The 25400-nt window shown below is 41.9% G+C and overlaps 1 protein-coding gene and 1 long non-coding RNA gene across 4 annotated transcripts in view; one reads left to right on the forward strand and one right to left on the reverse strand.

The window, feature by feature from the left end:
- Window positions 1–25400, forward strand: part of LOC309627954 — a 467251-nt gene that overhangs the window by 296885 nt on the left and 144966 nt on the right. The gene's annotated exons all lie outside the window — the stretch shown is intronic.
- Window positions 1–25400, reverse strand: part of LOC309627834 (bifunctional phosphoribosylaminoimidazole carboxylase/phosphoribosylaminoimidazole succinocarboxamide synthetase) — a 384443-nt gene that overhangs the window by 145889 nt on the left and 213154 nt on the right. The window contains exon 3 of one of the 3 annotated variants that reach the window (XM_082390054.1): window positions 4439–4574. The exons of the other annotated variants lie outside the window; for them this stretch is intronic. Within the exon in view, the coding sequence (XP_082246180.1) occupies window positions 4439–4480 (42 nt within the window). The 5' untranslated portion in view covers window positions 4481–4574. The remainder of the gene's footprint in view (window positions 1–4438; window positions 4575–25400) is intronic. 3 annotated transcript variants of the gene reach the window in all.

The raw sequence follows: 25400 nt of genomic DNA on the forward strand, positions 1-25400 counted from the left end.
AGAGAAAACAAGTTCGGGCTGCTGGCTAGGGAGCTTGGGAGGTGGGTGTGGGATGGAGGAGGGGAGGACCCAGGTCATGAAAGAAATGACAGCATCGTCTAGGGATAGGGCTGCAGCCTCTCTGTCCAGACAAAGGACTGTCTTCACAGACACACCCTGCAGTGGTTGGGGACGAGACAGTGGAACAGGCCAGGCCAGGGCTGAAGGTCCAAGGCCATGGTGACTGAGCCTTGGGCTCTCGAGGCCAAGGCTCTTGCACCTGCCCTGTGGTTCCTGCTCCAAATGCTTCCTTCAGCTGACTCGAAGGAGACTGGGCTGTTGGACACTTTGTGTGATTTACTGACAACTAAAAGGTGACTGCTGAAACCTATCTGGCAATCTCAGGTGTCGAGTGAATTGAGTATGGGGATAAATGCGGCTTTTTGGTGACTTTTATTCTGCGCACCATTCAGGCATGGTCCTGGGAAGAACTGTGATATAAGCAATCACTGAAAACCAGTCTGTTGAGATGAGCTTGCCCTTAAGTTTTCAGGAAAATAAACTATTACCACTCCCTCCATATATAGATATATATTTTTTACATACCCATGGATTCTTTATATGTACTGAGATAATAGCCAGAGGGGAGAGTGGAACCGCTGTGCCTAAACTGAGTCCATGTTACTTGTGGCTATGAATGGAGTTACTGTTAGACTGGAATGTGAGCTAAAAGGGGCGATATTTTATTCACTCAAATGGGGCCATTTTGTTGTAATATGGAATGTTGGAGAACGATGTTATAGGAATGCACATCCATATTTATGAGGCTTTTCTCCTATGGTGTGGAAATTCCAAGCACATCATATTCTGCAGCTCTCACACTGCCAGTTTAGATTTCCCCAGACTTTTCACAGCCATCCTTCAGACCACGTCTGTAAGAACAAGGCAGAAGAAGAATAAAGTTGCTGTCCTCTTGAGCGAACTACGTATACTCCCATAGTTAAAATGAATTTGAAAGAACAAGCAAAATCAAAAGCACACAGATTTAAAGACGTTCGCTCTGTGCAGAAGTGGCTAAGAGCAGCTATTTATTCTTTGTGTCCTCGACAGCTGCGTGAGGTGCCCAAATCCTCAAAGGTAAGACACTTTGGCATTTTAAAGTGAAATCCAGCTCAGCAGGAGATAGCAGCTACTGAATATGGAGGTTTTCCCTCCTGAGCTAAACAGTCCGTGGGCTAACTAAGCATTTTCTGACAGAGATCTGGTATAATTCTAAAAGATCACTTGCAGGCTTAGACTGTGATGTTCCTGAGTCTTATCATCGACAGGTGCATACATACTTCACAGCCTGGTTTGATCTGAAATAAACAGCCACCTCCCTGATCTGTGCTCTGGGCAGCTGTAGGGAACATCAAGGTCATTGTGGTCTAAATGCAGTGAAGTGCAAAGCTTACAAAGCCACTCTGTGCTATAGCAGGTGAACAGTGATTTTGTATAAATGGCCGATTTTAAGAACTGGAGGGGCCCTTCAGATCATCCATCACATGCATCCTCTTATTTTTCAGATAGGGCACATGAAGGTCAGAGAGGTTAAATGAACTGCTCCAAGGCCGCACAGCTAGGTGGTGGCAGAGGCCTGGCGGGGGCTTTTTATTTCACCCACTGGCCATAGAACAACTGACTGTTATGGATAGGGTCCTCAAAAAGGACACCACTGTTGTTTCTGTCCCTGTAACTGTCCTATATATTAAAATCTGTTCTCACTCTGCAATAATAATAAATGAATTATTTTTATACTCAGGGGAAAAAAGTAATTTTTCTTTTAAAGGTTCAATTGCTTGCCACAGACATTTTGGCAGGTGGTAGATTCACTTTGTTCAGAGAAGAGCAGGCTTATTTATGCTGTGTTCAGTCATTCCGTACTCAGCATCAGCAGACAGATACTAACCATCACGGGTGCAACATAGGACAGTTCTGGCTGAGATGACTACGTGTGGACACTAGGGGGCAACCTTTCCAAGTGCAGTCATTACAGGCGTGGCTCCGGTTTCCAAGGACTAGGAAGTTTCTTAAGCCAGAGAAAAATGGCATTTTTTTTTTTTAAATGACATTCCAGTAGAAATCTCATTTCAAAAGAATGTCTTAATAATGGTGGCAAATCAGCTTGCTAGGACATTTACTGTCAAATAGGTGTTAGCCATTACTTCTCTCTCTCTCTTTTTAAAATAAACATACACACATACACAAAGACAATTTCAGACAAAAAACATACATGCCTCTGACGTAACTAAACACCCTCATTCCATGCTGGAGTCTACGAGGGGGCGGTCTTTTATGCTGCTTACTAAGCATCAATACCAGCATAACGTTTTTATGGAAAAATGCAAAGCATTCATGCAAGTTAATAAAGTTAACTACTATTTCTACGACTTACCAGGAACATACTGCTTAGTCGACTGAAAAATAAAAGCACAGTCTTTTGGGGGTGATACAGTTATATCTTATGTCACTCCAAAAATCACATTTGCTATGATAATGGTCCCCATATTTCCCTCTTCGAAGAGCAAAAGTCTCTTATTTTATTGTTTAAAAACATAACTTTGGAGCTGTAAGGAAGCTTTTGAATCCATGCAGCAGAAGCAAAATTAGGCAGACCTTGTATGAGTAGATAATGTCCAAAGGAGAGCACTCAAATTAGACAGCTATTCTGCTTTACTCACATTTCTTCTCCTGTTTTAACAGAATTGTTGCTTCAGGGAAGTTAGTTGTTTTACATTTTATTAGTTATGAGATCAGATTCTTTAAACTTATGGCTTACATCATTAACACAAACAACTGGCATTCACATATTTCTATGGAGTTTCTGTATTTTCAATACTGAGGAATTATCTATTTTTTACAACTCAAAATCCACTTCTTGGAGTGGCAGTGGCAGGTGGTGTGACATTACAAAGCTGATACCATTTAAGATGACAGACTATTATCTAATTTTTAAAGAACTCCTTGAAAGCCCTTGTAAAATACAGTTGTTTTGTAGACTGAAATCTTTAAGTCATTCCCCTTAGAAAGGGAATATTATGAAGCTTCATTACTTTGCAGCAATAATATTCCAGGAAATAAAAGACCTGAAGAAGGAAAGGTAAGGAGGAAGGGGATCAAGGTTTTCTTTGGCCGTCACACCCTTCCCCCTTCTCCAGCTTATGAGAAGAGACAGCTTACTTTTTCTTCTGAGTCTATAAAATGTGTAGCAGTACAACCAGCAAGAACCAAGAACGGGGGAGCTAGTTAGGAAAGCTGAAATTTGAAGGAAGTGCCTAGGTTAGTTCTGAGGGCAGGACTATGGCCTTGGGCAGTGGTGTGGTAGGTACAAAGATCTAGGCAAGTTCGGGTGTGGTTTCAGGGTGTTGGCTATTTCCCACCTCACCATATGCTATATTCAGCTGAGTGTGTGTGGAATATGTAACCAAACAGAGATCACAAAATACATAGCTAATAATCAGTAGAAACGAGAATATTTCAAGAAAACAGAAAAATTTGAGTGTCAGTAGCTATTCAAGCCAGCTGTCCCCTTTATTTTTTATGTTTTTGCTGGTTCATTCACTCATTCATTTATTGGTTCATTCGTTGTTGTAGACTTAGATGGAAACCAGCAGACCAGAGCCCCCTGTTCATAGTCTGCATTGCTTCCAAGCACCCCCGGCTCAGAGAAGTGCTTGCTTAGGCACTTCTGTCGGGTGAGTGAGTCCTACTGAGCACTCGGGCAGACTTACTTGGTCAGATCCCAGGGGTCTTTGCTCCCCTTGCTTTTCCTGGATTTCCCGTTATTTCAATTTCATTTAGTGAAAAATTATTTTATTATATTTTCATTCTTAAGGAGATACCATCTGAGTCAATTTTATGTAGGAAAACTGCCCAACTCTGCAGTGTGAACAGGAGCGAAGCTGAAGAGCTTCACAGCACCCCTCTGAGATAGGTTGGCTCAGGGCAGCCAGATTTACAAACACAACAGAATAATAAAGAGTCTCACCATTCACTGGCCAAGTATGGAGACTTGGAAAGGGAACGCTTGCTGTGCTTACCCCCAGCTGACAGTCAACCCTATGCTCAGGGATTATGGCCAACACTTAATGGTTAGGAGCTCTTTCCTCTCACCCAAGTTCTGCAGCCTCTCTAGGGCACTTGTCCTCATTAAGTCCAGTTAAAAATGAGGGAGCAACTTGAGAGAAAAGGAGAGGGCGTGTTATGTAGGTGGGTACAACGGTGATAGTGAACCTCTCACAGGTGGACGGAGGCTTCCAGAAAACTGAGTGAGGTTTGAGAAAGCAAACATTCTCCCCAGGAGCTACCCCCTGGACCTCCCAATCCACTACTCAAGGCCAAGTTAGGAACTTTTCCCACTTCCCTCCATAGCCGAGCCCCTTCCCTATGGCTCTGACCTTCCAATCTCAAGCTGTCTTACCTGAAGAGTTTTGACTTTGCCCAGGATGTTGTCCTGTGACATTGCTTGAACTGTCTGCTCACTTTCTGCTCCCCCATCAGGGATAAAAATACTGTCATGGGAAAACGCCCGGGTTCCCACAGAATAGTTGAAGGACCTGGAATGCAAATCATGTGCTTCATTTTATTAGGATGATAAGATTCCTTTTGGCAATTCAATTTCCTTTTCCTCCTGATTTAGGGGACTCCACCCACATCCCCTGTCTCATTCAGAAAGCACTTCCAGCATGGTGTCCTTTTCTGTGAGAGGTCAGCCAAGTAGCTGGGTAGACAGAAGGGTCCCGCTGGAATAAGGGAGCATGTCTCCAACACAGAAATGTTTCAGAGCCACTCGGTGGGAGAACTCAGACTGCTACTTGTTTGTAGAGAACCCAGGACAGAAGGCACTGCAGAAATGTTAACTGTAGGAGCCTTTCTCCTGACGAGCTGTCACTGTCAGTTTTACCCCAGTAAAGTCTTGTCAACAAGTACTTTTTAAGTAACATGCAGATCTGGAAGTAAGAGGCAAGAGTTTCTTTCTTTCAGATTGCGATCAAAGTGGAAGGAAGATATATACCTCTAAAACAAAGACTTGATGAGGACTGGAATTGCTACAGAGACTATAGGAATAAAGAGTCTCTCTGTCGAGACTCTAGGAATTCAGAGAAGAGGAGGAGAAATGTGTGTTAGGGAGCTTCTAATGGGTGGCATGCACTGGGCAGCTTATAGGTGGTAGGTACCCAACAATAAACACTTTTCAGTTGAAAGGCTGGACTTCAAAGAAGTCTGGACTTCAAGGAAATCTGGACTTCTACCTGACTGGGAGGTACAGGCTGGGTGAACTGCAGGAGGAGGAAGCAGCAGACACCAGCTGTTCCTTACCTGATCTTGGAAATTAAGTTACCTCTGGGAAGTAACACGCAGGGGCAGAATCACACACTCCCCATAAGGCAAGGCAGGCACATTTCCGTGATGCCAGGCACACAGGCAGCTCTCTCAGGGGTGAGACAGCCCCACTTCTCCCTCTCCCCTCCCCAGAAAGGGGTTCCACCTGGAGGTTTTATCAGTGACCTAGGGCAAGAAAGAAGATGCAGTACTGGGGGAAACGGGCCTCCAGCTGTACCTCTGAACTGAATTACAGAAATGCAGCAGGCAGGGTCCCGACCAAGTTTAGACCTACTTGGAAAGGCTGAGTACCAAATTTTTTCATCAAATTTGCCAAATTACGAGCAGCATGGTAACAAAGCATATGAGGTTTAGAAACAGAAGACTTGGATGTGAGCCTCCTGGCTGTGTGATCTTCGGCAATAATAATATATATATATTAAAATTTATTTATTTAGTTTTGGCTGCATTGGGTCTTCGTTGCTGCGCACGGGCTTTCTCTAGTTGCGGGGAACGGGGGCTACTCTTTGTTGTGGCACGCGGGCTTCTCACTGCGGTGGCTTCTCTTGTTGCAGAGCACGGGCTCTAGGTGCGCGGGCTTCCGTAGTTGTGGCACGTGGGCTTCAGTAGTTGTGGCTCACAGGCTCTAGAGCACAGGCTCAGCAGTTGTGGCGCACGGGCTTAGTTGCTCCGCGGCATGTGGGATCTTCCCAGACCAGGGATCGAACCCGTGTCCCCCTGCATTGGCAGGCAGATTCTTAACCACTGCACCGCCAGGGAAGCCCCCGGCAATAATAATAATAACCACCAATCCCTACTTTGATGAAAACATTGTGCTGAGAGTTTTACTTTCATTATCTCATCACCAATATTTTGTTGCAAATAAAACTCAGGGAGTAAATAACCTTATTTAAAGTCGCCTAAATAGAAGTTGTAGCATAAGAAACATAATTCAGATCTGCTGAATACAATCCCAGGCCAGGCAACTGAAGTGTTTTAAAGTGGTGGAAGGTCTCTAGTATTCCTTCCCATGAGTGAGATGGAGTTTGGGCGGATCAGTGGGAGAGGAAGACAGGATGCCAATTCCAGCCATGTGGGCTGGAATATGGGAGGGCTGGAGACACTAAATAGCTGGAATAATGGGTAAGCCTTCGGCTAAATAGCACAGGGCACTATATAGCAGCAACCCACTTTATGAAATATGAGGCATTGTTTTAAGATATGAATATGAATATGAAAAGGAAATTAAATGTATCACTATCTCCCTGTCCTCAGAGACTTTGTGACCTATGCTATAAAATGAACTTCCAAGTTCACCTAAAGATGCTATGAAATAAACTTTCCATTAAAAGTTATGGAATCAAACCTTTTAATATTGTGTCTAAACTTTTTTCTCAGATCCCTGGCTATGATTCAGATGAAACAAGAGGTAACTGACTTCATTTTCTACACAGTGTTTTTACAAATGGCTTACATACGCACGCAGGCTCTCAAATATTCTTATAAACACATATATGGACAAGTCCACTTTAGACGCTTAATAAATGCTTACTAATGTCTCACAGTTGTATGTACATTATACACCAGCACTAGGCCAAGTTCCCTTCCAGTTTCCAAGTCAATCTTTTGACTGAATCATGAAATTTAACTCTCTGCTCTAATTCTTTTTTCCAGGAAGGCTAAGAACTGACAGTTCCCTGCTCTTCTGTGTTGCCCCAAATATTCCTTGTTGCCAACCAGGATTTAATGTCCCCACATTCCCCAATTCCAGATGATCTTATTGAAAAATAGAGAAAATGAATAGTAATAGTAGTAGTAGTAATAATTATAATAACAGTGGTAGTCACAGTGGTAATATTAATACTGGCTAAATGTTACTGGGCACTTGCTATGTCCCTTCCATGTGTGCTAACTTCTTTAATATAACACCTAAATCCTTGTGATATATAATATTTAAACCTTATGTGGAAGGCACTATTATTAAGCCTATTTATAGATGAGGAAACTGAGGCTTAAAGACAATGAGTGACTTGCCGTAAATTGAATGACTGTATATGTGTGAACCTGTTTCTGGACTGTGTTCTACGGGTCTATTTGTCTGTTTTTACAGCAGTAATACCACACTGTCTTAGTTACTATAGCTTTTTAATGAGTCTTGATATCTAGCAGTTTATGTTCTCCAGCTTTGTTTTTTTTTTCCAGATGGCTACTCTTGTCTCTGCATTTCTACATAAACTCACACACACACACACACACACACACACACACACACACACACACACAGACTCTAATACACTCCTAGGATTACTTTTGTGATGGCATTGGATCTATAGATAAACTTTGGGATACCTGACATCTTTACAATAGTCAATCTTCTAATCCATGAACACTGGATATTCCTTCATTTATTAATATTTAGATCCTCTTTACTTACTCTCAATAATGTTTTGTAGTCCTCTGTATAGAGGTCTTTTACATATTTCGATAGATTTATTCCTACATATTTGATGTTTCTAAATCTACTGTAAATGGTATAGGCTAAAATTTTTATTTTTCTAATTGTTTATTGGCAGACTATTGAAGTATCACTTGGTTATTGATTATTGATGTTATAACTAGGCTTAGCTAAATTTATTTGTTAATCATAATAATATGACTGTTGATTCTTCTGGATTTTCTATGTATAGAATCATGTTATATATGACAAAAGAGTTTTATTTGTTCATTTTCAATCTCTTTCTCTCCTTCCTCCCTTCCTTCCTTTCTCCCTTCCTTCCATACTGCAATTAGCTAGGATCTTCACATGAACTTAAATAGAAGTGGTAATGATGGACTTTGTCATATTCCCAAACTGAGCAAAAAAGTATTCAATATTTTACCTTAAGTTATGATGTTAGCTATAGAATTTCTATAGATGCACTTATATTACTGCTTCTTTGAAAAGACAAGCAGTCTGTCTCTTATAGCTGACTTTAAGATTTTTGTCTTTGGTTTTCTCAGTTTTAGTCTGTTGTGGCTAGGTGTGAATTTCTTCTAATTTATCTAGCTTAGGGTACATAATACTCCTTAAACCTGTGGCTTGGTGTCTTTCATCAGTTTGGGAAAATTCTCAGCCATTATTTCTTCAAATACTGCTTCTGCCCCGTTTTTCTCTATTCCCCCTCTGATTCTCCAATGTTAGACCTTTTCAACATGAGCCACATGTCTTTCATGCTCTTTTCTGTATCTGTTGTTCTTTTTACTCAATATGATTCAGTCTGGATTTTTCTACTGACCTAGCTTGCTTTCAGCTCATTAATCCTCTCTTTAGTGGTGTCCAGTCTGTTGTTAAAACTACCTACTGAGTTCTTACTATCAGTAGCATTTTTCAAATCAAGAATTTCCAACCAAATGTAAAATCGATAGCTCGTGGGAAGCAGCCGCATGGCACAGGGAGATCAGCTCCGTGCTCTGTGACCACCTAGAGGGGTGGGATAGGGAGGGTGGGAGGGAGATGCAAGAGGGAGGGGATATGGGGATATATGTATATGTATAGCTGATTCACTTTGTGATACAGCAGAAACTAACACACCATTGTAAAGCAATTATACTCCAATAAAGACGTTTAAAAAAAAAAGAATTTCCATATGATCCTTTTTAATAGATTCTAGTTCTCTAGTGAAATTATCCACCTTGTCAACTATTTTGTTGAATATATTAATCACAATTGTTTAAAAGGCTCTGTCTGAATCTGCAGTATCTTAGCCCCCTTTGGGTCTATTTCTATTATCTTGTTTTCTTCATAATCTGATTCTTAACTGCCTGGTAATTTTTTAATTGAATTCTGCACATAATGCACAAAAAACTGTAGAGGCTGGGTTCTCTCCTTTCAGAGAGGACTTGCTCACTCCTCTAGCAAGCAGCAAAGGAGCAAAAACACCTCAATCCAATCAGAAACCAAGCTGATCTTGGCTGGTTAGCAATCTTTGTCAGGCTCAGACTACCTCTGCTTGGTCCCCACTTGTAGGGTACAGGCCTCCCGGAGTCTTAACTAAGAATCTGGGTTATTTCCTAAGGCCCTTCTCCTTGGTGGATTCTCAAACTCCAATTTTTGTCTTTCCAGCACCCTAGACTGCCCTGTTTTTCAGCCTGCATTCCTGTGCAGCTGTATCAACAGATTCCTCAAAAGGAAAACTGTTGCCTAGATTTAGGTTCATTCTGGGCTTCTCTTCTCTTGGGGGGAACTTAGTCCCTCAAGTCCTGGCTGTCATGGCAGCCTCAAACTCTAATTTTTGTGTTCCCAGCTCCATGAGATTGCCTACAGCTCTGCTGCCTTCTCCTCCTCTTGGCAGCCACCCTGAGCCTTTTTGGTCTCTTGACCTGCACCCTGAGAGTCAACTAATGCCAACAGGAGAGAAGCAATATGCAGAAAGTTGGCCTCAACTCAATGGGCCTCCCTTCTCTCCAGGATCTCACTGCTCAAGTCTGGTGTCTTAGCAGCAATCTGACAGCTTCAAACAGACGTCTCTGTTTTAATATTTTATATGTATTTCCAGTTGTTCTTGGTGGGAGCACCGATTTGCTACAAGCTACTTCATCACAGCCAGAAGTGAAAGTAACTAAATAATTTTTTTGATATTTATTAAGTTTCTAGACATGACAGGACCTACTTTTTGATAAGGCTTAAGGTTCTTAAGAGGATTACTTTTCAAAGTGATGAAAAACATTTGTACCTTTTTCTTCCTATATTTGGTTTTTGTCCCTTTTTAAAGCTCTGAGAAGAAACAGTGCAGGAGAATGGTCATTGGTTTATTAGTTACACTAATGAACACTCTCTTCTAAATAATTCAGTTTACATAATGCAAGTTAACATTACATCCTTGGCAATTTGTGTAACTTTAGATCTTTGGTAATCCTGGTTACCAATGTCGGCTCCAAACAACTCTACAATGTAGATTATTTCCTTTTCTCTGAAGAGGAAGCTGAGACAAAGAGTGGGTAAGAATGTTGCCCCAAGTTCCAGATTTTGAGGCAGGGTTGGAATGGAAACTGAATAGCCCACGTGTGGCGATCTCAGCTTGAAATTATGTTCTAATGAACAAAGAGCTTGGTGGGAATCTTTGTCCTTAACCAGCTGGGAACTATAAACTACATGATTAGGAGGTGGAGGGGCAATTTACCACAAATTGTACCTTAGCCGAGTTCATCTGGACTTCTTTACTCTTGACATTTAAAGATCTTTCACAACTGATTGCAAAGTAGGCCAATTCTCCGCCCTTCCATTTATTACGAGTGAGCCAAGAGGCAAGGGGCCTCTGAGCCTCAGTGCCGCAACTTACCCTCAGACTATCTGCTCAGATGGAAGAAATGGGACTTGCTGTGTGGGAACCTTTTCTTGTGATGCTTAGGACACAGAGTAGCCTGTTGATCGGTTGTGAGATATATAAGGACCTCTAAAATCCCCCAGATTTTTAACTTGTAACTGAAGGATTGTCAATACAGTCATTTAACAGACATCTTAATGAAAACAAGATCTGAGGTCAAATGTCAAGCACATGTGGGAAAAGCAAACTCTAGAAGGAGAGGAAAAGAGGCCCACTTGGGAAATTTGGAACAACATTGGGCTCTGAGGAACAGTCTTCATAAGCTTAGAGAAGAATCGCAGAGCCATGACTTACAGACGCCAGAAAAATGGTCCGTTTGGACTTAGAGGTCCAAAGAGCAGAAGTTCCTGGGGCCTTTATGCAAAGAAAGGTTTTGTTGTTGTTGTCATTGATAATATTGTTATAGGCAGAGAGGCTGGGATTCCAAACATCTAATCAGAGGCTTCTAATCAGCCCATGGAGGCCAGCTTTTCATCTTCTCCTCAACTCTTCACTGACGCCTATGGTTATCTTTCCAAAGGCAGAGATGGTAGAACGACCTGAGGCTACTCTTTGGGCTTTAACAATCACTTTTAATAACTGTCTATCTAACTCCAATACTACGCTCTCTTCTACCCACGTGTCTCCAGCTACTTGGCTATCCCACTGTCTCTGCAAACTCAACATGAACAAAACCAAACTCAACAAGCGTTTCCCACAAAACTCCAATCTTTCCTATTTCTGTGTTACTATCATCCCTCAGGTTCTGTGCTATATTATTTTGCAAGTAAGGTCAGACCCAGGTTAGGGGAAAGGTATTGTGCAAAAGACCTTAGTGAGTAACATTATCTGTCCTTTCACAGGCAGAAATCTTTCAAAAACAATACAGAAATCAATGAGTAGCACTGCAAATCCTGAGCTCCCGGACCCATTTTAGGCCTGCACTGGATTCTGCCTGCCACACTCCTCCACGACTGTGCTTGGAGGCCCGGAGAACTGCTTGTCGCATCTCTAGTGGGTCTCTAACGGAAACGAGCGCCAAGAGAGGGAGCTGCGAATCCAGGGCAGCGGCAGCTCTGGCAGATGGCAGCCCTGGCACAGCCAGCAGTCTCTGCTGACTCTGTGATCAGGGAGGCCACTGCTGGAATCCTTTCGGACAAAGAAGCTAAGGCCCTGGGAGGTGAAGGGAGAGACTTGATCAAGACAGAACTGAAACCAGGCGGGCAGTGACAGTAATACTCGCTGGCCTTTCGACTGCCCTCAGAGGATCCTCTGCTTATTTCTGTAATATGACTGACACCTGTAAATGGTCTCCAACTGAAGTCCTCTCCAATTCCACTTCCTCTCAAATCCTACATCAATCTTCAAGCAATTACTTTGCCAGCTCAGAAACCTCTAGTGGTTCCTTTTTTGCCAAAGTCCTACCAGATGAAGCTGTAATGGTTGCTTGGCATTTAATGCTCTTCATGTTTGGCCTTTAAGGACCCTGAACCACTCTGGCTCTATGAAATCCATGCAGTGCAGGGATTTAGCACTCGGACTCGGGCCAGTGTGCCTTCTTGTGAAACCTGGTTCTCCCACTTCTAGCTGTGTGGCCTTGGGCACGTCACTAAACCTCCAGGTGCCTCAGTTTCCTTATCTGAAAATGAGGATGATAATAGGACCCACCTCATGGAGCTTTTGTTAGGATTAAATGAGCTAAGTTCTTATAGAAGTGTTACCTATTATTATCAAATGTTACCCTACTTCAAACATCCTGTAAGGCAAACCCAACCATTCGGTTCCCCGAATACCCTCTCTGGGCTCTGTCACTGCATGGGTTCTTCCTCCCCATGGATGGACTGCCCAAGGCCAATCTCTCAGTTCAGGTCCTAACCACCCTTCAAGGTCCAGCTCACATCTTATCAACCCCACACAGCCTTTCCTATTTCCTTGGAAGAAGGGGATCTTTTCTCCCACTGAAAGCCCTATGCATGCATCTCCTGTTACATACATGTCTATGTTATGGTTACTATAATCATGCCTTAAATGAGAGGGAAAATAAAAGTGCTTTGCATATTGTAAAATGCTCCATAGATGTGATTCTAATAATGATAATGGTATCATCTTGTCTCCACCACAGTACTAGGAGTTTCGTGAGGGCAGGGATCACATCTGTTATCTTTGTTTCTCCCATAGAACTTTACCAGATAAAGTTTGTGAATAAGTTTTTTTTAAATGGATGAGTAAAGGATTAACACTGAAGGGTAGTTAACCAGATGTGTTTCCCATGGAGAGGTCACTGAGGGAGTGAAAGCATGATGCAAACATACTGATGGGAGGAGGGGGAATATTTTCTGATGGTGGGTATTTTTCAGGGAGGGCAGGCCTATGTAGGAGGCCATCAGAGAAAGTTCTGAGGAGCCAAGGGGTGGGCAAGCCAGGATGTTCAGCACCTTTAAAGGTTCCTTCTAGGCCTCCTTTTCAACTCAAACCAGGGAATTGCTCCAGGCTTTGTTTCCCACCTTCTATTTCATGCCGTCTCTCTCTCTCACCAAGTTTTTCAGGTTTCTTTCTATGTCAGTTATAGTTCTTTGTTGCAAGTTAACAGAAACTAACTTTGTCTCACTCAACCAAAAGAAAATCTACTAGGTGAACAGTGAGGGCTCACAGAACAACGAAATCTAGAGTCAAAGCTTGGAGAAAGACAGGGGTAAAGAGTGGTCTAGAGGTCTAGGCATCAGGAACCACAGCGGCCATCACACCACGGGAAGAGCCCAGTTACACGCTGCTCTCGTGGTTGTGTCCTTACTTCCTGGACCCACTTGCCAAGTCAAAGCCCTAGGAGACAAAGACTGATGGGCCAGGCTGGGTCACATGCTCATGCCAGACTTCAGCGGGAGGGCAAGTAAAAGATCTGGTCCTTTTGGCTTCTGTCATAGGAAGCAGGCACTATGTCCTGTCAGAAGGGCACACAGTGAGGCAAAGTTGATTCCCTGAAAGGAAATGTGGGTGCTGTTGAGAAGAAGAACCGGATGCTAACAGCTGAATGACCAAAAACAGCCATCACACTATGCCTTTGGATCTCCTTTTGATTCTCCTTTCCCACCTAGCCCATCTGCATGGACAGCTCATTTGGACAGTTCTCTGGTGTTCTGATATCACTTCTCCCCCAAGAGGCTGCCTTTCTTTCTTAGTGGCACATGCTGCTGCCTGAGAGCAAAGGATGACATGCCCCATGCTCCTAGGATGTCCAAGCCCAGGTCCAGTGCCCTATGCCCATGCTTATCTGCAGAAGTGGTAGAGATCAGATAGAGGGTGTGTGATGGGCCTGTGGCCTGGAGCTTAGGCACTGGAAGGTGACAGTAAAGAGAGAAGGTGAGAAAGAAAGCAATACAAAGTTATCCCTTAGACGTGCTATTCTATCCCTCACCCACTGTGCAGTTAGTGCTAAGGAGCGCAGGGAGGAGTCAAGCAGAGTCATCTCCATTTTAAGTTCTGTTGTCTGGAACTACTGTTTGCAGTGGGGTCTGCTGTGAAAGGAACAATGAAAAGGGAGGGAAAGTTTGCTGGGGGAGGCGTTTCTGGGCAAGGTCTCCTCATGAATAAAATGTGACACAAGACAGGGATGATCCCCTTTCCATTCCTGGTCTGTGTCATCTGCATGTGACACCTGGAACAGTGGCAGCCATCTTGGAGCTATGAGGAAACAAGCCTGAGGACAAGAGCCTACTCCCTGAAAATACGAGAGAAAAAAAGGAATCAGACTGGATCTTGATGATGTTGCTGGGTTGCTTCATTAATGGACCTTGGAACTTGGAAAGTCTTCCAGACTATCAGGAATCAGATAATATATTTCATTACTGTTGAAGAAAGATACCAGTAGAAGTGTTTTCTGTTACAACTGAAATCATCCTACCTGATACAGTCTTCTAGCCACTACTCTAAACTCTGGGCACATCTAAGACCCACTGACATCATCTAACCTTGGAGTATGAGCCTACAGAGGGAAATTCTCCCCACCCAAAAAAGAAGGCTCTCTGCAGCTGCACAGTTAACACATGCCTCAGGCCAGCCCTCCTACTCCTCCTTTGTCTTTTTTGGACAAGCATCATGTAATTTGGGACCATAGATATTGGGTAATTACCCCGGCAATGATTAGGGATTCACTTCAGGAATAAGGAAATATAATTATAGTCCAATTGCAGCTTGTTTCTATGACAACAGGGGCAATTGTAATTGATCAGCACTTTTCTTCCTAAGCAGATCCGTGAGTCTCATTCAAATGAAATGCTAAAGAGCAATTAACTATCTTCATCAAACAAACTAGAGTTGCTGGAAGAGCCTGAAGTCAGATTACACTTTGTGTGGCGTCTTGGAGGTTCATCCTGGACTCTGGTAGTTTATGAAAATATTTGGTACTCAATAGGCTATAGAGTACCAAATCACCTAATAATTACAGTAGAAACAGGATACATCATAAAAAATTCAAGGAAGAGGAAGAAAGTTTGGAATCTTAAAACACAGATTCTCAGAACTGGAAGTCAAAGGATCATCTACTTCAGCCCCTTGGCTCAGTCCCATGCCTAGATCACGTAGGACGAGCAATCGTCTAGCCTGCCTCTAACGCTCTGTAGGGGTTCCACGGGCTTCCACGCTACCTGTTCCACTCCTCAGATGCCCCACCTGGAGAAAGATCTTTTCATAAACCTCTCTAGCCAGGCTTCCCTGGTGGCGCAATGGTTAAGAATCTGCCTGCCAATGCAGGGGACATGGGTTCGATCCCTGGTCCGGGAAGATCCCACATGCCCGCGGAGCAAGTAAGCCCGTGGACCACAACTACTGAGCCTGCGCTCTAGAGCCCGCGAGCCACAACTACTGAAGCCTGCGTGCCTAGAGCCCGTGCTCCGCAAAAAGAGAAGCCATCACAATGCGAAGCCCGTGCACTGCAACACCGCGCACTGCAACAAAGTAGCGCCTGCTCGCCGCAACTAGAGAAAGCCGTGCACAGCAGCGAAGACCCAACACATCCAAAAATAATAAATAAATAAAAGTAAATAAATTTATTTTACAAAAATCAAAAAACCTCTCTAGCCACTGTTGGAATCAATTTAGTCTTGGTCTATGCTCTGGAAATAGAAAGCTAGTTATCGACAACCTCTTTATCTCAGTAGTAATATTATGCCCTGCATTTGTAAAGTGCTTTTTTATAGCAGATAGTGTAATGTCATGTGCGTTTTTTTGTCCTCATAATAATCCTTGAAGACAGCATATCCATTTAACAGACAAAGAGGCTGGTTTGGTTAAGGTCCCACAGCTCATGAGTGAAAGCACCTGTATTCACAAGAGGACCCTGGCTCCTGATCTGCTGCTCTCCCACATCTTGTATCTCCAATAATAGCCAAAACTGATTCATCATCTTTCTTTCCCCGAGACTTACTCAGCCCAGCTCTATTTGTTCTCTTGCTTAGCCCTAATTTTCATGCATTTAATGCTTTTGTACCTCTTCTCTACTCCCTGTTCAATTTCAGCACATTCCAGGTTCCTATGGATCGAGGATAAATGATCAAGTAAAATAAGTCTTTTCTGACTTCATCTTCTGAAAAGCAGCAAGGCCAAGGGACCTAAGCACACACGGTAATCAGGGAGCCTGAGCTTCACTGTAATTTCACTGGTGACATGCTGTCTCACTACACCAACCATGTAATTTTCCTTTTCCAGCAGGTCAGAGGGACAGCGATACTCTTCATCATGATGGGAAACTGAAGGATGAATTAGACAAACACTGACTGGTACAGTGGGAAGAGTCAGTATGGTAAAAAGGGCAGGATTCATGTACTCATTCATTCAATGAATAACTACTGAATGCCTGCTATGTGCCAGGCACAGTGCTAGAGGCTGGAAATACGATGAAAGGCAAGGCATGCAGGCCTGCTTTTACGGAAGTTGTGTGAACATTGGAGGCAGGGGTCCTGATCTAGGCTCAGGGGGCCAGAGAAAGCTTGCTCCCTCGAGGAAGGTGCGTTTGTGCAGAAAACTGAAGGATGAAGAGGAATTAGCTGGGGGAAGGAGGTGGAGATGGGGGTGGGGCTGTTCTAGACAAAAGGATTACCAAGTGCAAAATCAGCTGACCTGGAGTCCAGTCATATCTCTAACACTAACAGCACTTGTGAAGTGAAGGTACTGGATCAGCACTAAAAACGACCTTAAACTTTTAACACTGGTGTGTGCACGCACGTGTGTGTGTGTGTGTGTGTGTGTGTGTGTGTGTGTGTGTGTATATCTGTGTGTGCTGGTGGCGGGGAGAGACTACTGAATAAGGGTCTCATATAAGTGAAGGGTACAATTTACATTATTAGGGGGGCAGGGGTGTGGGGTCAGCCAGAGGCACATATTTCAAGTAGGCAGCCTCAAACATGACCTGTATCTTTCCCCAGGTCCCCTCTCCTCTATCAAGATGCCCATGGAACCCCAATGCAGGGCACAAAACCCTCAAGTAAATGGGAGCAGCTGCTTACCCTTCCAAGCTAGCCTGTTACACTCTGCACTTACATCCTACTTCAAAATTACCCCTTTCTGTTCCACCCCAAATTTCTACCTCCTATTTTAGGGTTTCAGAGGAGGAAAATATGCCCCTTGTCTCTCCTGCCAACATGAACTTAACCACCTCAGCCAGGTATAACCTCATCAAGACTACATTTATTCCTTTCTTAAAAAACATCTTAAACAGGTGGGGTCCGCGCAGTCCGCCTGGAGGATTCAACCCAGCAGCGGGTCCGGCCGTGCTGGCGTTCCAGCGGATCTTTCCCGCTCCCCGTTCCTCCTGACCCCTCCCCCAGCCCTCCCTCCACCCCTCGCCTCTCCCCCCGCGTCTCCGTGGGTGGAGGTGGGCCGGTGGGGCCGGGGGTGGAGCCGGTGGGAGACCGCCGCCCCAGCTGGTGACCGGCCGCCACCAGGCATATTTCCACCGCAGTGGTGCGCTGCGACCGGCTCCAGGATAGCTGGGAAGGCCGAAGGGGAAGGTGGCTCGGGGGGGGGGGGGGCACGTCGTCTCCACGGCCGGCCCACCCTCCCCAAGTGTTACAGCCCCCCAGCAGCAGGGTTATAAATATATATGCACCCAACATAGGAGCACCTCAATACATAAGGCAACTGCTAACAGCCATAAAAGAGGAAATCGACAGTAACAAAATAATAGGGGCAGACATTAACACGTCACTTACACCAATGGACAGATCATCCAGACAGAAAATTAATAAGGAAACACAAGCTTTAAATGACACAATAGACCAGATAGATTTAATTGATATTTATAGGACATTCCATCCAAAAACAGCAGATTACACTTTCTTCTCAAGTGTGCACGGAACATTCTCCAGGATAGATCACATCTTGGGTCACAAATCAAGCCTCAGTAAATTTAAGAAAATTGAAATCATATCAAGCATCTTTTCTGACCACAATGTTATGAGATTAGAAATGAATTACAGGGGAAAAAATCGTAAAAAACACAAACACATGGAGGCTAAACAATACGTTACTAAATAACCAAGAGATCACTGAAGAAATCGAAGAGGAAATCAAAAAATACCTAGAGACAAATGACAATGAAAACACAACGATCCAAAACCTATGGGACGCAGCAAAAGCAGTTCTAAGAGGGAAGTTTATAGCTATACAAGCCTACCTCAAGAAACAAGAAACATCTCAAGTAAACAATCTAACCTCACACCTAAAGGAACTAGAGAAAGAAGAACACACAAAACCCAAAGTTAGCAGAAGGAAAGAAATCACAAAGATCAGAGCAGAAATAAATGAAATAGAAACAAAGAAAACAATAGCAAAGATCAAGAAAACTAAAAGCTGGTTCTTTGAGAAGATAAACCAAATTGATAAACCATTATCCAGATGCATCAAGAAAAAGAGGGAGAGGACTCAAATCAATAAAATTAGAAATGAAAAAGGAGAAGTTACAACAGACACCGCAGAAATACAAAGCATCCTAAGAGGCTACTACAAGCAACTATATGCCAATAAAATGGACAACCTAGAAGAAACGGACAAATTCTTAGAAAGGTATAACCTTCCAAGACTGAACCAGGAAGAAACAGAAAATATGAACAGACCAATCACAAGTAATGAAATTGAAAGTGTGATTAAAAATCTTCCAACAAACAAAAGTCCAGGACCAGATGACTTCACAGGTGAATTCTATCAAACATTTAGAGAAGAGCTAATACCCATCCTTCTCAAACTCTTCCAAAAAATTGCAGAGGAAGGAACACTCCCAAACTCATCCTATGAGGTCACCATCACCCTGATACCAAAACCAGACAAAGATACTACAAAAAAAGAAAATTACAGACCAATATCACTGATGAATATAGATGCAAAAAACCTCAACAAAATACTAGCAAACAGAATCCAACAACACATCAAAAGGATCATACACCACGATCAAGTGGGATTTATCCCAGGGATGCAAGGATTCTTCAATATATGCAAATCAATCAATGTGATACACCATATTAACAAACTGAAGAATAAAAACCATATGATCATCTCAATAGATGCAGAAAAATCTTATGACAAAATTCAACACCCATTTATCATAAAAACTCTCCAGAAAGTGGGCACAGAGGGAACCTACCTCAACATAATAAAGGCCATATATGACAAAACCACAGCAAGCATCATTCTCAATGGTGAAAAACTGAAAGCATTTCCTCTAAGATCAGGAACAAGGCAAGGATGTCTACTCTCACCACTATTATTCAACATAGCTTTGGAAGTCCTAGCCACGGCAATCAGAGAAGAAAAAGAAATAAAAGGAATACAAATTGGAAAAGAAGAAGTAAAACTGTCACTGTTTGCAGATGATATGATACTATACATAGAGAATCCTAAAAATGCCACCAGAAAACTACTAGAGCTAATCAATGAATTTGGTAAAGCGGCAGGATACAAAATTAATGCACAGAAATCTCTTGCATTCCTACACAGTAATGATGAAAAATCTGAAAGAGAAATTAAGGAAACACTCCCATTTACCACTGCAACAAAAAGAATAAAATACCTAGGAATAAACCTACCTAGGGAGACAAAAGACCTGTATGAAGAAAACTACAAGACACTGATGAAAGAAATTAAAGATGATACCAACAGATGGAGAGATATACCATGTTCTTGGATTGGAAGAATCAATATTGTGAAAATGACTATACTACCCAAAGCAATCTACAGATTCAATGCAATCCCTATCAAATTACCAATGGCATTTTTTACGGAACTAGAACAAATCATCTTAAAATTTGTATGGAGACACAAAAGACCCCGAATAGCCAAAGCAGTCTTGAGGGAAAAAAACAGAGCTGGAGGAATCAGACTCCCTGACTTCAGACTATACTACAAAGCTACAGTAATCAAGACAATATGGTACTGGCACAAAAACAGAAACATAGATCAATGGAACAAGACAGAAAGCCCAGAGATAAACCCACGCACCTGTGGTCAACTAGTCTGTGACAAAGGAGGCAAGGCTATACAATGGAGAAAAGACAGTCTCTTCAATAAGTGGTGCTGGGAAAACTGGACAGCTACATGTAAAAGAATGAAATTAGGACACTCCCTAACACCATACACAAAAATAAACTCAAAATGGATTCGAGACCTAAATGTAAGACCGCACACTATAAAACTCTTAGAGGAAAACATAGGAAGAACACTCTTTGACATAAATCACAGCAAGATCTTTTTTGATCCTCCTCGTAGAGTAATGGAAATAAAAACAAAAATAAACAAATGGGACCTAATGAAACTTCAAAGCTTTTGCACAGCAAAGGAAACCATAAACAAGACGACAAGACAACCCTCAGAATGGGAGAAAATATTTGCAAACGAATCAACGGACAAAGGATTAATCTCCAAAATATATAAACAGCTCATGCAGCTCAATATTAAAGAAACAAACAACCCAATCCAAAAATGGGCAGAAGACCTAAATAGACATTTCTCCAAAGAAGACATACAGATGGCCAAGAAGCACATGAAAAGCTGCTCAACATCACTAATTATTAGAGAAATGCAAATCAAAACTACAATGAGGTATCACCTCACACCAGTTAGAATGGGGATCATCAGAAAATCTACAAACAACAAATGCTGGAGAGGGTGTGGAGAAAAGGGAAACCTCTTGCACTGTTGGTGGGAATGTAAATTGATACAGTCACAATGGAGAACAGTATGGAGGTTCCTTAAAAAACTAAAAATAGAATTACCATATGATCCAGCAATCCCACTACTGGGCATATACCCTGAGAAAACCATAATTCCAAAAGACACATGCACCTGAATGTTCATTGCAGCACTATTTACAATAGCCAGGTCATGGAAGCAACCTAAATGCCCATCTACAGACGAATGGATAAAGAAGAAGTGGTACATATATACAATGGAATATTACTCAGCCGTAAAAAGGAACGAAATTGAGTCATTTGTTGAGACGTGGATGGATCTAGAGCCTTTCATACAGAGTGAAGTAAGTCAGAAAGAGAAAAACAAATATCGTATATTAACGCATGTATGTGGAACCTAGAAAAATGGTACAGATGAACTGGTTTGCAGGGCAGAAGTTGAGACCCAGATGTAGAGAACAAACGTATGGACACCAAGGGGGGAAAACCATGGGGGGAGTGGGGGTAGAGGTGTGATGAATTGGGCGATAGGGATTGTGATGTGTATAAAATCGATGACTAATAAGAACCTGCTCTATAAAAACAAAAAACAAACAAAAAAAATCTTTATTGAGACGCAATTCCAATACCATAAAATTCACCCTTTTAAAGGGTACATTTAAATGATTTTTAGTATATTCACAAAATTGGGCAACCATCACTGCCACCTAAATTTAGAAGATTTTTATAACCCCAAAGAAACCACGTACCCATTAGCAGTCACCCCCACCCTACCAAGCACCTGTCAACCACTAATCTTTCTGTCTCTGTGGATTTGCCTGTTTGGAACATTTCACATAAATGGAACCATATAATAGGTGGTATTTTTTTATTTGGCTTCTTTCACTTAATGTATTGTTTTCAAAGTTTATCCATGTTATACCATGTATCAGGATTTCATTCTTTTTCATTCCCAAATAATATTCCATTGTATGGATATACGCCACGTTGTATTTATCCATTCATCTTTTGATGGACATTTGGATGGTTTCCACTTTGGGGCTATTATGAATAATGCTGCTGTGAACATTTGTATACAAGTTTTTGTGTGGACATATATTTTCATTCCTCTTGGGTATATACCTAGGAGTGGAATTGCTAGGTCATATGGTAACTCTATGTTTAACATTTTGAGGAGCTGTCAAAGTGTTTTCCAAAGTGGCTGCATCATTTTACATTATCAGCAATGTATGAGGGTTCCAATTTCTCCACATCCTCACCAACACGTACTATTGTCTGTCTTTTTTATTATAGCCTTCCTAATGGGTGTGAAGTGATCAGTTCAGAACCTGCGTCCCAGGGAGGAGATTCAGAGGGAAAGGCAGATTATATGGGCAGAGATCCTCCCTGAGGAGTGGAGGGGTTCAAGCCACATATTGGGTGCCCCAGTCCTGGGGTCCAACACAGGGGAGACGAGCTCCCTTGGCTGGTTGGAGGGCCAGTGGGACTAACAGGGGGGCTGTGGGAAGCGTGGACTCTTCTCAGGAGGAGTAGGTACATTGAAATGCAAAAACCCTAATCTCGTATTTTGCAGCCTGTTTCAACTTTATTAGTCAAATGGTTTATTTGTGGATTCCTTAGGATTTTCTATATACAAGATCATGGTATCTGCAAATAGATAGCTTTTATTTCTTCCTTTCCAAAATTGATGACTTTTATTTCTTTTTCTTGCCTAACTGTCCTAGCTATAACCTATGGTATAGTACAGTACAGTGTTGAATAGCCATTCTTGTCCTTTTCCTGATCTCAAGGGGAACACATTCATTCTTTCACCATTTAGTATAATATTAGCTGTGGATTTTCATAGATGTCCTTTATCAAGTTGAAGAAGTTCCTTTCCATGCCCAGTTTTGAGTGTTTTTATCATGTAAGGGTGTTGGATTTTGTGAAACGCTTTTTTCTACATCAACTGAGATGATCATGTGGTTTTTGTCCTTTATTTTATTAACGTGGTGTGTTATATTGATTGATTTTTGTATATAAAACGAACCTTGTACTCCTGGCTTAGATCCCATTCGGTCATGGTGTAGAATCCTTTTTTATATGTTGTTGGATTCAGTTTGCTAGTATTTTGTTTGGGATTTTTTATATCTTTATTCATAAGAGCTATTATTGGTCCGTAGTTTTCTTTCGTGTGTGATGTTTTGGTGTTAGGGTAACACTGGCCTCATACAACGAGTGGGAAAGTTTCCTCCTATTCTATTCGTGTCACACTCATTCTTGTGTGAAAGTCTCTGCTCATGCCATTCCTGATCTGAAACATCCGTGCCTTGCCTCTCAGCACTCCAAGTCCTGTCCCTTGTTGGGAGACAGCTCAAGCTCAAGTTCTCCTCATTCCTGAGCCCCTTCCTATCTGCTCCAGCCCCACAGTGAGCTCACCCTCCGTGGAGCCCCTTCGGTTCTCACCATGCTTACAGCTGGCGCTTACTGTAAAGTGCTGCAGCTAGGCATGATCACAGTAAATGCCAGGTGTTAGGCAGAAATTGGAAGTAGGACAAGTGGTGTCCCAATAAGTAGCAGAGCCTCCATCAGGCAGCTGAAGGCAGGAAGATACCTGAGCCTGGTGACCCAGGACCAGCAGGGCAACTCAGGGCCATAAGACTAGCTCCCTAGTATGGCCGCAGCAGAATACAGAGGCAGAATAGCAGCAATGCGCTCATTACTGCTTGAATAGTGGCTCAGCAACTTACTAGCAAGTCATTCTCTAGCCCTAGTTTTCTCATCTTTGAAATGGGAATAATAATGTCAATCTCAGAGTCACGGTAAATATTACAGGAATTCACCTATGCAAAACACATTGTATTAAGTTTAATATGTGGTAGCTTTAATATACACCCATGGATATTCTCTGTGAAACAAAGATTTGTGGTTAAATCTTGGAAATGCTGCAAACTACATCCTTCTTCTTGGAAATTCCCAGGGCACACTGGCATAGTAAAAGATCTGAAAAGTCCCATGTAAAGAATCCTATTTAATTCATTTTGGTCCAGGATTTCCCAGATCTCTTTGTCAAACTGACCCTCTCCCCCTTTTAAATTTAACATCTATTAAACACACTTTGGGAAACACAATATTAGCTGTATTTAGTTACTAAAGGAAGTCACATTCAATTGTTAAAAACTGATCACGTTTGTTTTACTGTTTTGCTTTTCCCATAGGCATGTATAATTTAAAAGTAGTAGCCTAGGAGAAATAAAGGCTTCTAACCTAGAGAGAACAGAATGCTTTTAAACCCAAAGGAAATGAGAAATTTCAGGCAGAAGGAGATCAATAAAGAGCTATTTTGGGCCATGGAGACATTTCTAGAATTACAGATTCTTAGAGTTTGACAGCATGTTAAAGTTCAGCTCCTTTAAATTCTCACCCAGTGCAGAAATTGCCCTTCATCAGTTCCAATGCCTCTGGCACATACCCAGCCTCCCCATTTTTAAGCAGCTCTAGTAATTAAGAAATTTTCCCTCACATTGGGCTGAAATCTGCCTCCTTGGAACCTCCACCAGAGATCATGTTAATGGAATTTTGACTTTTGTGCTTTAGTGAGAGCTGCCCATTTTGGAAATAGCAAATAAAAGGCACAGACATTTTTTGAATCCTTACGCAATGTGAAGTAACATATCTGTTAATTGAACAGTGAACTGAAAATAAGAATTGTTGGAAGCAACATTTTTCATTTTCTCCATCTGTAAATAGGGCGAATAATCAGATGTTCAGCTATACTGTAAGTGATGCATGTAATATTTACTTTGTGGGTGGAATTATTTTTCAATTGGAAGTTTCTGAGAAGAAAGAAGGAATATATATTTTAAGCAACTTCTATTTTCCTATTTTTTTAATTTTAAAAACATTTGAAGAGCCTTTTTTAAACTCATCGTCCCAAGCTTATCCTTCTAGCTTCCTGTATTATACAAATAAGTATTAAATAATTAAAATATAGTATACGTCTCATAAATATAGGTTTATCAATAAGAACAGGTAATATTACCTACATTTAATGGAAATGTAGCTGTTTGATCCAATGTAAATTTCCCCAAGGTAAATCTTAAAATCTTTAAGTTTTAAAACTTAAAACCTTAAGGAAAACCCCAAGGGGTAAACAGAATACCACTTAAATGGGAAGAGAACAAGGGTCTAGGGTCTTCTAAGAGTCTAATAAAATTCAGCAAGAAATCAGAGACTTGACAAAACCATAACCTGCTATAAAAAAGACAAGTTGTGTTTTCATAGGACAGTCCTTCCAAAGGAGAACTTTCCAGACTTGATCTCAGATTTTGCATTAAACTGCTACTTGGTCACATTTTAGTATCTGTACCTCATTGTGATGCTGTGAAGCAAAAAGGTTCACATTCCTATTTTGCAAGGGAAGAAACCAAAGTAAAGTCAAACCTGATTCGTGCTGGACAACACTCAATTCTATATTGATACTGACGTTCCAACAATTGGGTTAGTTTGGTGCTAGCTGTGTTCTCCTTTCAGTGAAATTGTTCTCTTTGGTTAAATTCAATAGTTT

This window comes from Balaenoptera borealis, assembly GCF_965194805.1.
Source record: "Balaenoptera borealis genome assembly, chromosome: 4".
NCBI lineage: Eukaryota > Metazoa > Chordata > Mammalia > Artiodactyla > Balaenopteridae > Balaenoptera > Balaenoptera borealis.